This window comes from Vulpes vulpes, chromosome 6 (assembly GCF_048418805.1).
Source record: "Vulpes vulpes isolate BD-2025 chromosome 6, VulVul3, whole genome shotgun sequence".
Lineage (NCBI taxonomy): Eukaryota > Metazoa > Chordata > Mammalia > Carnivora > Canidae > Vulpes > Vulpes vulpes.
In genome coordinates, this window is record NC_132785.1 from 73,921,922 (window position 1) to 73,936,071 (window position 14,150).

The window sequence follows — 14,150 nt, forward strand, 5'->3', positions numbered from 1 at the left end:
GGCAGGCGCCAAACCGCTGCGCCACCCAGGGATCCCTTTTTTTTTTTAAGATTCTATTTATTTATTCATGACAGACAGAGAGAGAGGCAGAGACATAGAGAGAGAAGCAGGTTCCTCGCGGGGAGCCCGATGAGGGACTCGATTCCCAGACCCGGGATCATGCCCTATGCCAAAGGCAGACACTCAACAGCCAAGCCATCCAGGCATCCCCTCTTTTCATTTTCTTAATAACGTCCCTGCAGAATGCTCCTTATTAATCCCCATTTCACAAAAAAGAAAATTGAGATGCAGAAAGTTGTGTGACTTGTCCTGGGTAACAACATCAGAAAATGACAAATCTAGACCCCTACAGGACCTAACTTTTGACCTCCCTCAACACCCTCATGACCACAGGCAAAGCCAGAGATGAGGGATAGGCAAATCTGACATGCACACAGCTCCCCCGCTAGCTGCCTCTGTGCCTTCCCAAAATGTTTTCTAGCCCAGAAGCCCATAAATTGCTTTGGAATAGAATACCAAGTGAGGATTTATTTATCATATCATTTCTGAGTGCATATTTTCTTGAGCATTTATAGATCTGTTTTTCCAAGAAGCTAAGAGTTCCTGATAAAACACGACAGATAATGATAAATGAGCATCTATGTAAGCCTAGCTGGGAGGAGGACCAGGGACTGTTAACACCCCTCCTGTGAAGTTAATCCCATTTCTTTTAGCTATTTCTTTATTAGTTAATGAGGTCTTACAAAAATGTGTGTCTGTGATGGTGTTTTAGCATCCTTGCCTCTAGGAACATTTTCAAATATTCATAAAGTAGCTCGTCTGACCAAAGCTTAAAGCAAAGGTGCATTGAGTATGAATTTTAGTCAACTTCAAGTGTGGGTGGTCACAAAGCTGCTCCTGAAGTATCCTCAGTAATCTCTCTCATTGGCATCTCCAGATCTGCAGCGCTGGGTGCAAATGTGAAGGGGAACCAGGGAAAAGGTATTATTTAGGACACCAGGACTCCAAAGGGTAGCCCTGTAAGCTTTGATCCTGCCTCCTGACTGACAGCAGTGTGGCTTTCTTTTAGAAAACTGAATAACTCAAGGGAAACAAAAACAAAATGAAAAAGGAATTACCAGTCAAGCCCCTGGGAAGGAGAGCAGTGGCTAGTTCTTATTGCTCCTGGGAAGCCAGAGACCCACTTTCCCACTTGAGTTCCTTATGGTGAAGAAGGAAGAGTACAGTCTCAAAAAGTGGTTTAGTGCTCAGTGATACATTTTTAGAGAGGCAGACCAAGGGCATGAACTTGGTTAACGACTAAACTGAGCTCCCTGATACAATGGCTCACAGTGATTACATCTACAGCCTAGTTTTGGAGGGTCCCCCGCACCACAGCACAGTCCTAGGAACACAGCTAGAGGACACACACAGGGGGACACACATGCATCTCCAGCAGCCTCCTCTCCCCACGCATCCACACACACGACGACTTCCATCATCCCAAAAGCACACAATCCCTGATGCTTTTCCACCCTTTTATGATTTCGTTTCCTCAAAACATCACTTAAGGAAATTGACATTATGGCTGCCCTTCTATGTGTAGTTTATAAGCAAAGGGATTTTTTCAAAGGGCATCTGTAAAAATACTACTTAAGTTGTGTGAGGAAGATGAACCACTTTACTTTGGTTCTGGCTGGCTTGGACTATCTGTGGTATACTTCGGCTAAGCAACCAGAAATCACGGTCCAATATTCTCCCACCTGTTTCTGCACAGGAAACCGAAATGAGCCACCAAAACGGTGCAGATTTCCTGATCCTACTTTAGAATGAGTTCGAGGAACAAATGATAGGCCAAGCTCCTCTGAGCTTCAACCCCATAGGGCAGTGCAATAAATCACAGTAGTACTGGTAGCTCAGTGCCTTCTGACATGGAATATCTATGTTCTGAAGGGCCCATTCATGTCATTGCCACTAAGACTTGTATTAATTGGAGTCTTTTGGCCTTTTTGCGTTATCAACCCCCACTCCCACCCCCAGTGAACCAGTGAAGGGAAAGTTCTGGGCCATACCTCTGAAAGGAGACGGCCATGTGATTCCACTCAGTACAGATTTGGAAACAGACAAGCATCATCCATTAACAAGGGCAGACAATTCAACCATTTGCCTTTGCAGCTCATTGCTCAACTCTCTGGTCATTTTAACTGGTTGTACATTTCCTCTAAATCTTAAAAAAAAAAAAAAAACAAAAACAAAAAAACAGAGGGCGAGAGAAAAGAAGAACGGGAAAGACAAAGTCTTTAAAATAGCAATAGCATGGTAATAATGCTGCCTTGAGAAAAGCTCAGCATATAATATTATTACTCTTATGTCCCTGCCTTGGGGACATTGAGGGCACTTTGACAGCCATTATCGTTACAGAAGATACAAGCTAATGCTGGTCGTTCCAGACATAATTTTGCATTTCTCAAAAGAAATACTGTTACGTCCCAGACGTAAATGTGACTGTGTCCTGTCCTTAATGTTCTGTTACAGGTGATTCACATCACGGGCCGGCTACGACTGAGGGTGTCTCTCTCCCACGGGAGGACCGTTCCCAGCCAAATCATGGGTCTGGTGGTTGTGGCTCATGCCCTGCCTCCCCCTACGATCAATGAAGTCAGAATTGACTGCCATATGTTCGTCACTCGAGTAAATATGGACCTCAATATCATTTACTGTGAAAATAGGTACTTTGTTTTTGTTCTCATTTCCTCTGTTGTACGCTACACGTTGGTGAAGGTTGGCGTTTGCAGCGGTCGGAAGGATTTTACTCTCCCAGCGAGGCTCATTAGAAATCCTGATCTTATTTTTAATGGCTGCTTGGACTGACACCAAACATGCTTTTTATTTAAAATCTACATTGCTGTCCTGATTTCCATTAGGGACGACAATGGAATGAATCGGGATACCCAGACATCCATATGCTATAATTAAGACCCATTTTGGCCGAGAACCCAAGGAGAGAGCAGGGCTGAGACGTTCTTGGCAAAATTATGCAGCAAAAGGTATCTCCCGATGCCTCGGCCAGCCCCACTCCCTGACGACTGTCCAGGCCCAGCCTCGGGAGGCTCAGGGTTCACAGAGGTGTTCAGCACATTGCCTTAGCTGCTTGAGGGTGCTAGAATGCGTCACCACACACCAGGGGGCTTACCCAACAGACATTTCTCTCTCACAGTTCTGGAGACTGGGAAGTCCAAGGTCAAGGTACAAGCTAATGAGGTTCCTAGTGAAAGCCCCCTTCCCGGCTTGCAGATAGCGGCCTTCTTGCTGGTCCCTTCCTCTTCTTATGAGGACACTAATCCCATCACAGGGGCTCCATCCCCAGGACCTCATCTAAACCTAGTTACCTCCCAAAGGCCCCACCTCCTAATACTATGGCATTGGGTGTAAAGGCTTCAATAGATGAATTTGGTGGTGGGAGGGACATATTCAAGCCGCAACACATGTAGGGGGAGAAATGAGAATTTGAGGCCCCCAGAGGGAAAAGGATGAAAAAATCTGCAAACCTATTAAATAAAACGTTGTAATCCTGACGTTTGCTATCATAAATTAAAAAAAAAAAAAAAAGACTCATCATATAAACGACTTGGCAGTCCTTCCTTAACACTGAGCTTTGATAAAAGCACTTTTTAACCTCTGGTTTAAAAGTTCATTTTTTCCATTAAGCACAAAGCAAGGGACAAGGAAATGGGACAGTGCCCCCTCAGACCTTTCACCCAGAAGTCACCAGCCCATCATCAGACCGATTTGAGGAAGAGAGAATCACGGGGCACAGGAAGAAGAGTGAAGGGGAACCATCCACAAATCGGCCATGGGAAGGAAGCTTCCATGATACCATCCATCTGCTGGTGCCACAGGCAGAATCATTGAGGCAGTTTTGAGAGGGTGCTTTTGTGGCACGGATTATTGTCAGGCATGAAGGTAGTATATGTTCACCGAGCCCTGGTAGTGCCTTCAGAGGCGAAATGCAAGAGCATAATGGTCAAGTAGCTCAGATAATTGACCTTTCCAGGGCCTAGCCAAGAGGAATATAGCCAGCATCTACATTCAGCCCACTGGGAAGTTCTGAGGATGTTGACACCAAGTTAGAAATGCATACCATTTCTGGTCAGAATTGGATTCAAAGGAAAGAATTCTCCAGGAGAAAAAAAACACCCACCTGAGCTATTAGTGTTCCATGGGGGAAAAGATACCACACACCTATCACTCTTATTGAATAAGTAACTCTAAATCTGTTTTTCAGGTTTTGTTGGCATTTCTTAAAATTGTGATCATTGTGACTGTGTACTCGGCTATGTGTAAGGTATTCTGGAATGGCAAAAGAATATCAGGAAAGACAGCAAAATGATTAGCAGGGGTTAGCAAGTAATAATAAAGATAGTTAGCTTTTGTTGAACGCTTAATACACACTCGGCAATATGCGAAGCTCAGCATATACATCATCTCATTTAAGCTTCAAGACAGTTCTGTGAGATGAGTGTTGCCACTGTCTTCATCACCCTCAGGCCATTTTAGTTTAGAGAGGAAGGGTAAGTGATATGCCCAAGGTCACAATTTGAACCCGAAATGTGCCAGATTTTAAAACCAGGCATTTAAAACCAGGCCCACATGTGGGCCTTCCTGCATTACTTGTCACTTTTTTTTTCTAGAGAAGTCAGGCCGATTGCTAAGCAAGCAGTCCAACTAACCAGTGAAGGAGACCTGTCATATCTATGCATCCACTGAAGAACACAGTCCTAGTCCACAAAGCTGTGTATCCTGATTAAAAATAGAGAATGCTGGAGATGAAGCTCCAACCCAGGGAGGCAGATAGAAAGTCTGATGCTACCTGTGGCTTTACATCTTCGAAAACCTATGTTAGGCTCCCTTGATTTAGATTTTACTACCATTACTCCCTCCGAAAAACAGAGCCTCATCTTATTTACCTACTCCTGGTGATTGTCCTATCCCAAAACCCTCACTTAATTTTCATTCCTGTGATCAAAGATTGATTAATTCTACTTCATGGACCTGAGTGCCTTATGGTGCCACTCCAATAATTGAGATCATTTTCTGTGACCCACTTTAAGCCTTTTTTCTTCCCTTAAAAAAAAATTGTTTTCCACAACCCCTTATTAGCCAATACAATACGGCATTAATTCTCAACTGATGATATAAATTATTTTAAAAGGACCTGTGTTAAAAGTAACTGCTTATTTGACCTGAGGAGACAGCATACCTTATGTGCCAGCCACTATGCTATGTTCATTTCATTTCATTTCATTCATTAATCCCCTGGCCAATCTGTTAAATTGCTTTTATACATAAGGAAACTGAGGCTCAGAGTACAAGGTACCATCAGGATTCTGATCCTGATATAGGTTCATCACACTGGTCTGGGGCTTTCTATACATATATTAAGAGGTCTCTGGACACCAAGCTGGTCACATTCGCCACAGTCACAGGCTCTGGTACATAGAAGTGCTTCAGATATTTTGAAGGATTTCATTCCAATAAAGCATAAACTAAAGAACATCTTCCCTAAAGTATGGCTGGCTTTTCCCCAGGGTTTATTGGTTAATTAGGGAACTGCTACTAGCAACTCAAGCCCTCTTCTGGACTCTAGAGACCACTTTCTCCCCTGCATTCCCTAGGACGGCCGCACACAGGGCTGACATCAGATGCTTTCAGAGGAGCTGGCAAATTTCAGAAACACCAATGAGGGCCTTTTAACGACATCCTTGTTCACCCATTTATAGAAAAGGGGTATAAACAGAGCTTGGAAAGGTGCTAATGGTTTTAGGAAAACATCAACTAATAATCTGCCTTGCTACCAGAAAACCATGGGGTTATAAAGCTCTTCATACTGCCCCCATTTTGTCTCGTCTTACCAAGAATTCTAGTTTGGCCAGAAATCGTATTTAATATTAGACATTGAGAAATCCACTCGCTGGGTAGTACATTTTAATTGTATTCCACATTATTCTGGTTTGGTTTTGTTCCTTATTTCCCTGCCTTGGAGGTCAGCTTGAACTCTCCAGCAGTGATCTCAGAGGTTTCTTAAATATGTTCTTTCTAAAGACTCACTTCCTATTTGGCTCTGTCATAAGCCATAAACCATAAAAAGCACAGAGACACTAAAGAGAATAAACAAAAGATATGTTCCGTTTTGGACTGCCCAAAACCAATCTGTACCTGGACAGGGAGGAGGATAATAAGCATGTTGACGTCTTTGTGTAAATCAGGGCAGATTCCGCGCCCCCCCCCCAACATGTTTTCCAATTTCTGTTCTATTTTTCTGTGCTCCTGCCTGAGGACATTGACGTGTGCACAATCAATGACACGGGCTTACACACACATACTGTCAAGCACAACCCTGGAAGAGCTGCTGAAATGGTTTAAAAGTTTCTGTGTGGAATCCACCACAAAGTACCAGTTAAAAGGGCCAGGAGTGAAAGCTGAGCTCCCAAATGACTAAGGCTGAAAAAGATAATACCCCCAGGCATCTGTATGTCTCAGCATTTAAATTATATCCCTTGAATGCCAATTTGGACTTTGTGCCAAGAAGCAGTTGAAGCCCTTTTTCATGGAAATACCCAATAGAAGACCAATCTGTTTAAATGAAAGGTGTCTCTAATCATTTGGTATCACCATAACATGTTTTTATTTTATTATGTAACCTTGAATTATCTTGGCCTCTAATGAGGATCTTGTATTGTTACTGATTCTCAATAATTTCATGGAATTATGTTGTCCAAATGTGCCTTCTGATGCCAAAAAAAAGAAAGAAAGAAAGAAAGAAAGAAAGAAACGAAAAACCTGTCTCATTATTTAAAACAGTTGCTTGATCTAGCACATTTCCCTACTTTTGGAAAAGTCCGACATCCTTTAAGGAAATCATCTTATCTGTAAAGGGCTTCCTTTCCCTCAGGGCGCCACCTCTCCCAGGTACCCTGGTATAATGAAAACCGTAGGCAGATTCGTTTCTAAGTCATTGAACAATTTCTGTATTTCCTCCCCTTCTGAATTCCAGCCTGTGTTCCTCTCTCTGCAGGATTAGTGATTATATGGACCTGACCCCTGTAGACATTGTAGGGAAGAGATGCTATCACTTCATCCACGCCGAAGATGTTGAGGGCATCAGACACAGTCACCTAGACTGTAAGTACCTCTTGTGTGTGGGGACAGCCTGGCTGGGGTCATCTTCTCTCTCTCTCTCTCTCTCTCTCTCTCTCTCTCTCTCTCTGTGTGTGTCTCCCTCTCTTCTCTCTGCTATTTGGTTTTGGTGCTAATTTCTCCCTGAGATGACTGTCAGCATGCAGGGGAGGAAAAGTGAGACATAAATCACTTCAACTTGTGTTGGAATTAGATTGAAAGTTGGAACTCAGGCCCAGAGAAGTTGCTGGATTTTTAGGCCCTCACATGGGATGTTGTGGTCTCTTGTGCTCTCTCTCCCATGAAGTGATGGGGGAACCTTTATCTTAAGTGCTTTCTTGACCCTTTCATTTTCTAGAGAGTGAGTTCCACTCTGAAATTAGTGGTCTCTGTTGCAAGATATATGTGGGAGAAGACAAGTTCAGACAGACCAGAGCCTATAGCAGTTCCTACTTGACTGACCGCACAACCGAGGCAAGGAGGAAGCCAGACCACAGGGGCAGAGCACATCGTGTGGACACGGCAGCTCTTAAAGGCAGTGTCTTTTCACTGTTATTTCTGGACAGAGGGTTATTCAGGGGAACAGATACCTCCATCTCCTGACTACCAGGAGAGAGGAACTCATCTCAGCTCTTTGAGTCGATTCCCAGCTCCTGATTCACAAGTTGAACCTCCAAGGCATCTTTATTTTTGGCATTTAAAGAAAGGAAGACCAGCAGTGTTCTGCCCAGGTCCAAGCAGAAGCCCCCACACTAGTGTCCCATGCAGTTTCCCTCATCAAACTTGGTGGGCCGTTTCCACCGTGTGTGGAAGGGCTCTGACAATCCCCTGAGACATGAAGCATGGTCTGCAGAACCTCTGAGGAAGAGCCTGCCCCTTTTCCAACGAGAAATCCTTTTTATGAACAATCACCAGACTCTTCCTCAAAGACGAGGGCCCGACGAGCTCATCTTCCTAGATGGTTCTAAACCCAGTCCTGAACTCTGGTTTTAAATACATGCAGGGTGCCACAAATGAGATAGGACGGCTTGACGATCATGTTTTCCTGGTGGCCCTTCAGTCTACTTCCTCTCCCCTTTCCTGGCTTGGCTGAGGAGAGCCGGCTCAGGTCTTTCCTGCTCTTTGCAGTTGTTTGCTCGTTTTAAACTCACATCTTCCAAAGCATAATGGCAGGACGGTAAGCCAGCCAGAGTCTCAAAGTGTGAGCATCTCGTACTGTTTTTTACGTCTGCATTAGCAACACGGACATGGGACCTAGTTCAGTGTCAGGTTTTGTATATATCATGTCTCTGAGAAAAGCCTGCCTGCGAGGCCGCTCTCCAGCAAATTCTGCTCCCGACACTGAGCGCGTGCCTTGGTATTGCACACCAGGGATTTAGGGAACACACTTGTTGCTAAGAATGAATGGGTGTTGTGCATCGCAGAAGCAGATGGCTCTTCAATTAATTGGGGGAAAAAAATGATGCTGTTTTCTGAAAAGAAACATCAGGTTCTTTGTAGCTGGGAATTTAGAGAAGATGGGAGAAAAATCAGGATCTTTGGAGGAAGCTCTGAATGTATTTGTAGACCAATGTATGCCAGAGATCCAGACTTTAAAAATGAATATATTGTTTTTAGGACGCTGTCATGGACCATGTGTGTGGGGAGAGAGGGGTGCTTTTTCATTTTGGAATCTTAATTGAGGTCTAACTTCAGAAACCTGGTGCTGACAAAAAAGAACTATGTCATCCTCAGTTATTATTTGGAAAACGTCATGCTATCTCTCTGGGATTTGATTTACAGCTTGAAGAAACACAATTCCTCAGGAACAGTGAGCTAGGGCAGTTCATTTCTTCCCATGAAGCAAAGGTCTCCAACAAATATGTTTGATGCCATTCTTTCCGATCTACTTTTATCTCATTTTCAGTAACCAGAATAATTTGAGAGGGCTGAAAATCAACTCTGCCATTCACTATTGTGCTAGTCCCCTAATTTTGCTGGTATCTTGCCAACTAATAAACAGAGAAGGTATGCTTTTAAATTCTGTGATTTTTTTCATTACTTGATATTGACATACTGGCTATTGCTTTATGATTTAGCCTACTAACAATGATTGAGTTCACTCTTTCAACTCATACACACGACTTCTAATTTTAAGTTCTTTTAATAACCTCAAACACAAGAAAAACAAATAAAATGAGCTGATAATTCTGCACAGTAAAATACACTTCACATATTTAGCTATCATGCTGTGGAATAACTCCACAATGTCAAGTAGCACACAATTAGTAAAACTGTAGGGGGAGGAAAAGGAGTGTTTTGATCCTGAAGAATTTTGATCCTAATCAGATTGAAATTTCAACGTTCTTGTAGTGCTTAATATCTTCAATCACACACACACACACACACACAAAAAAAAATCAAACTGATGCCAATGTCAGGTTTTGCATTCTGTGACTGAAATAAAATGCTAAAATATACAAATGCATCTCGCTTTGTACAATAAACATTAACATCATTATAAAGTAAGATTGAGTCTAAAATTGTGTGATGGAATGTCTGATGTTTACCTAATTCTCAAACCAAAGGCAGCCCAGTAACAAAATGACAGAGCATGTAATAAGTCTTGGTTGTGTAAACACTGGAAGAAAAGGCAAAAAGCCAGCACAGCATCTTGCTTGTCCAAAGCCCTAGGCTATTACTGAAGGATGCCTCAACTGTACCTTCTTGGCAGAAGAAGGTCATGGTGACAGAGAATCAGCTCAAGAATAAGATAGAATTCTAAAACAAAGGGATGGTTAAAAAATAAACCGCATTAACTATTTAGCTTTTCTTCCTAGAGCTATTGGCACAACTCCTATGCCTGTGCATGAAAGACAGGTTTTAGCCCATCTGATAATATTTCTGATATTTTGATATCTGTCTTATGTTCCAGTTTATGGATAAAACTTTAAAAAAAAAAAGACTCCATAGTCTTTGATAACTCAAAATGCTATCTTTATCACTTATATCTTTTTCCTAGCATAGGCATCTGTAAATCCGTAGATGAACTTGTCTCTAGAATAAGAAAAGTAAAAGGGAATCTCAGCTGCATCAGGAACTGGCAACTTCCATCAGTTGAACCAAGAACTTTGGACCATTCACTCTCCCACTAAGTTAACATGAGACGCCTGATAGTACACTGGCTTTCAACATAAAGAATCACTAAGAATCGCATTATCTATACCAACATGGTGGGTGAGTGAAATTATACTGGGATTCTAAGACCAAGGGGGTTGTAGGACCTCTTCTTTCACACTGTGACCAAAGACCTCTCTGATTTTTTTCTCCTTATGCTACCTCACTGGAGTCATTGAACCCAATTTCACTGATTCTCCAGGGCAAATTGACACAATCAACATTTCGAGGTTTGAATTTAAACTACTCATGTAAGCAATTATTTGAGCATCTTTGCCTAGCAGTCTCCAGTTCTCCATTGCTCGGGAGGTACCGATCTCCAGCTGACTGATCAGGTCTCCCTTGAGTCCGACGCCCCGGTTAGCTGGAGCACAGGAGAGCAGCGCCACCATCTACTACTCTACCTCTGCCGCCAGCCCAAATACAGACGGGCAAGCCACGAATGCTAAACCAAATGGAGAAACAGGTTTTGCACTTCTCGTTTGTCCCTTTGAATCCAAACTTTTGTCTGTCGAAGTTGCTGGATTTGTCTTAAGATATCCCCAGGGTCCTTTCCGGGTCAAATGAGCAACTCTCTCAAACCTAGAAAGAGTGGTGGAGGGAAACTTCTCTTCCCTCTATGATGTGCTCCACTAGCAAGGCTTGAGGCTCTGCAGCTGTGGGACGTTAGTGAAAAGGAGCCAGAAAGGATAGAAGTGGTAGCAGTTCTCCCCTCCTAGGATGCTACCCAGGATGAGGAAACTCTGGAAGAGTTCTTTCACCAAGAAAGAAGGACTTCCAGCTTGTCTGTGAGAGCCTATAGAGAAAGCATGGCCCACCCGATATATTTGGGGGAGCATTAAAAAAAATACAGTAGCCTCGGTCTTTATTTCTTAATTACAAAATTTTATCCTTCTTGACAAAAGTCATGCACAGCTACCTGGAAGAATGCATTGCATGCTGTTTTGCATCAATAACCCCTACGCTTCCCTCCTGAAGGCGTCTCATCGCCAAATGCAAGCCGACTGCTTAATGCAGGACTAATTAGTATATCCCCTTCCAGTCTGCAGGCCCTCCATTGTAATTCCTTCCCAGCTCATTTTTTTCCACAACCGAGCATCAATCAAAGTAAGTGCCCTGCCTGCCTCGGAAACACAAGATGTCCTCCATGCATTTGTCATCTGCCACACAAACAAAGGGGGAATTTAATTGTTGATCTGGGTATGCAGCCACTGCACACAGTAAAGGAAGCTGCAGTGTGGGGAGAGAGGACAGCGCAAAGTTTGGTGGGTGGGCCAAGTACAAATAGCACAGAGGACTTCTTTCTATTCTCTGATCTTAGCCTTCTTCGGAGCGGGGCCTTCCGGGATTTGGCTGCGACCTGATCATTGGCTGGACTTTTTCCCAAAGCAAATGAGCTTTTCCTCTTCTTCCATATGAATATGAAAATGCCCCTGAAAGATGATGTGTGTTACAGCTACCACGTCAGATTGTTTTCAGAAGCCAAGTCAGTCTGCATCATGTGCCTCTCCATTAACCAAGACGGATTGTCACATGGAGACAAAATAAAGTCAGGGTTTTATGCAGAAGTGAATTACCGGTATTATTTTACTTTTTTTTTTTTTTCCTTCTTTTTGGGAAAGTACCGATTTTGGCTTTTCTGGTCCAAAAGCAGGCAGATAGAGAACAGAGACCAACAAGGGCCTAACTCTCAGCTGAGTGTCCTTGCTCCCCTGCATTATAGAAACGCCTACCCCCAGCTTAGTGAGTCCAGATCTGCGATTAACAAGATCCCTAGCAGACTCCCATTCAGGTTAATGTTTGAGGACTGACTATACTAGTATGCCAAAAGCACTCTTGTACATGAAGTAAAAGTAAATGCAGACTGATTAATAATCTTTTTTTAAGATTTTATTTATTTATTCATGAGAGACACATATATATAGAGAGAGAGAGGCAGAGACACAACACAGGCAGAGGGAGAAGCAGGCTCCATGCAGGGAGCCCGACGTGGGACTCGATCCTGGGTCTCCAGAATCAGGCCCTGGGCCGAAGGCGGCGCTAAATCTTAAAGGCTTCATTTTCCCCTCCAGCTGGTTGAATTTTGTGAATATTAGTAAAGTAGCGACTTGGCTCTGAGGGTATCTCAGTCAGGGTTCAAATGAAACGAGTACATAACTACTTGATAAAGAGATGAACTTCTTTACAAAGGTGTAAAGTTTTGAACATCAGTGGAGAAAGCTAATAGAGTATAAACAGAAATGATAGTCAACTTGTAGGCAAAAGGAGGTGTTTTGGTTTTTTTTCCCCAGGTTAATCTTTTTCCAAGTACTTGTTGTATGTGTGAATACAAACAGTAACATTTTCCCTGTTCAAATTCATCTAACATCTGTGAGTACTTACTATATACAAAGCTTTGTGGTATTGCAATAAGGTTTCCAAAATAACTAAGGTGTGGTCTCTACCTTCCAGCAGCTTACATACTAGTAGGGAAGATAGCACGAAAACAGCCAATTTTGAAAACGTAGTATAAAATAAGGACTATTGAGATGTATGAACAAAACACAGAACCCCTGAGATGGGGGGTCAGGGAGGAGGGCAGGGCAACAAGGGAGGATGAGAAGTCCCAGAGACAGCACATCTGCCCTGGAACTTGAAAGAGGACGATGGCAAGAAGCCAAGGTGGCAGGAGGTGGGCAGAGGTGCAGGGTCAGGGACATTCCACGCTTAGAAGAGCATAAAAGGACACAGAATACAACAGCACACAATCTTTCCTCGCTGCCCAGGAAGTAAGCTGGAACTTCGATAGGACAGAGATATATTCTAAAACAATCCTAACGTTGATCCCTGGGCTTTTCCTTATTACTATTTCAATCCGTAGCTGCTTTTATTATCATAAAACGGAACATCTAATATCTAAGAGAAACTAACCCATTGCTCTTATAAAACATGCTCAAAAAAAAAAATACTTCTAAGACTTCCATTTTAACCTAAATCAAACTAAATAAAATCAGTTCCATCATTTCTTGTACATTATACAAGATTAAGAACAAAATGCTGTTTTATGTTTTATAACTAGTTTCCTTAAAATGTTGATTTACTGATACCTTGCGTTCTCTCAAAAAAAAAACCTCAGACTTCCTTGTTTAATACAAATGAGTGGCATAGGGATTTAATTTGTGTATGTGTTTAGCATACAATGATTTTTCCATAAATTTTGTGTTAACTAAGGATCAGGTCACTTGAACCTCTTGATGAACTCCACATCCCCTCTGGCTTCCTAGAATTTTTGGCGGGGCACATCGACTAGAATGCATCCCGTTACTGAGTAACAGAAAACCCAAGCAAAAATGACTTAAACTTTCTCTGTAATCATCTTTCCTTTCTCTTCATGATCAAAACAGAGCTGTAGCACTGCCCATCACCAGTTCCTCACAAGACAATGCCCAAAGTCAGGAAAGGGTCAGTCACTATTTTGCGTTCATTTTTGAAAGAAAATGCTCATACAGGCCCTCCAGTAGAGAGAAGCCCCCCTATATCTCATTGTCCAGCATTTCATCAAGTGCCCAAGCCTAAGCCACACACTGGATGCAATTACCATGACTGGCTTCAACAATCAAGGCTTGTCCCCCCTTGGGACTTGGGAAAGTTGCCTTATCCAGGAACAAGCGATAGAAGAGCTGCACAATACACAACATTCTGACTGCAGCTCACACTGCTGCAGGATCTGTAGGAAAGTTGTTGCGAGTCAGTCCGAAGAGTTCACAAGAAGCACATTTTCTTCTTCTATCTTTCTTTTCCCTTATTATTTTACCTTGCATGAGAAGATGAATGTTAGCTGAACCTACTTGTGGTCATTG

General features: G+C 42.8%; 1 protein-coding gene across 13 annotated transcripts in view; it reads left to right on the forward strand.

The window, feature by feature from the left end:
* The window catches only part of NPAS3 (neuronal PAS domain protein 3), an 832,714-nt gene that overhangs the window by 804,191 nt on the left and 14,373 nt on the right, over positions 1-14,150 (forward strand). For all 13 annotated transcript variants that reach the window (XM_072761402.1, XM_072761394.1, XM_072761396.1 and 10 more), the window contains 2 exons: positions 2,515-2,708; positions 7,055-7,161. In XM_072761402.1, the coding sequence (XP_072617503.1) occupies positions 2,515-2,708; positions 7,055-7,161 (301 nt within the window). The remainder of the gene's footprint in view (positions 1-2,514; positions 2,709-7,054; positions 7,162-14,150) is intronic.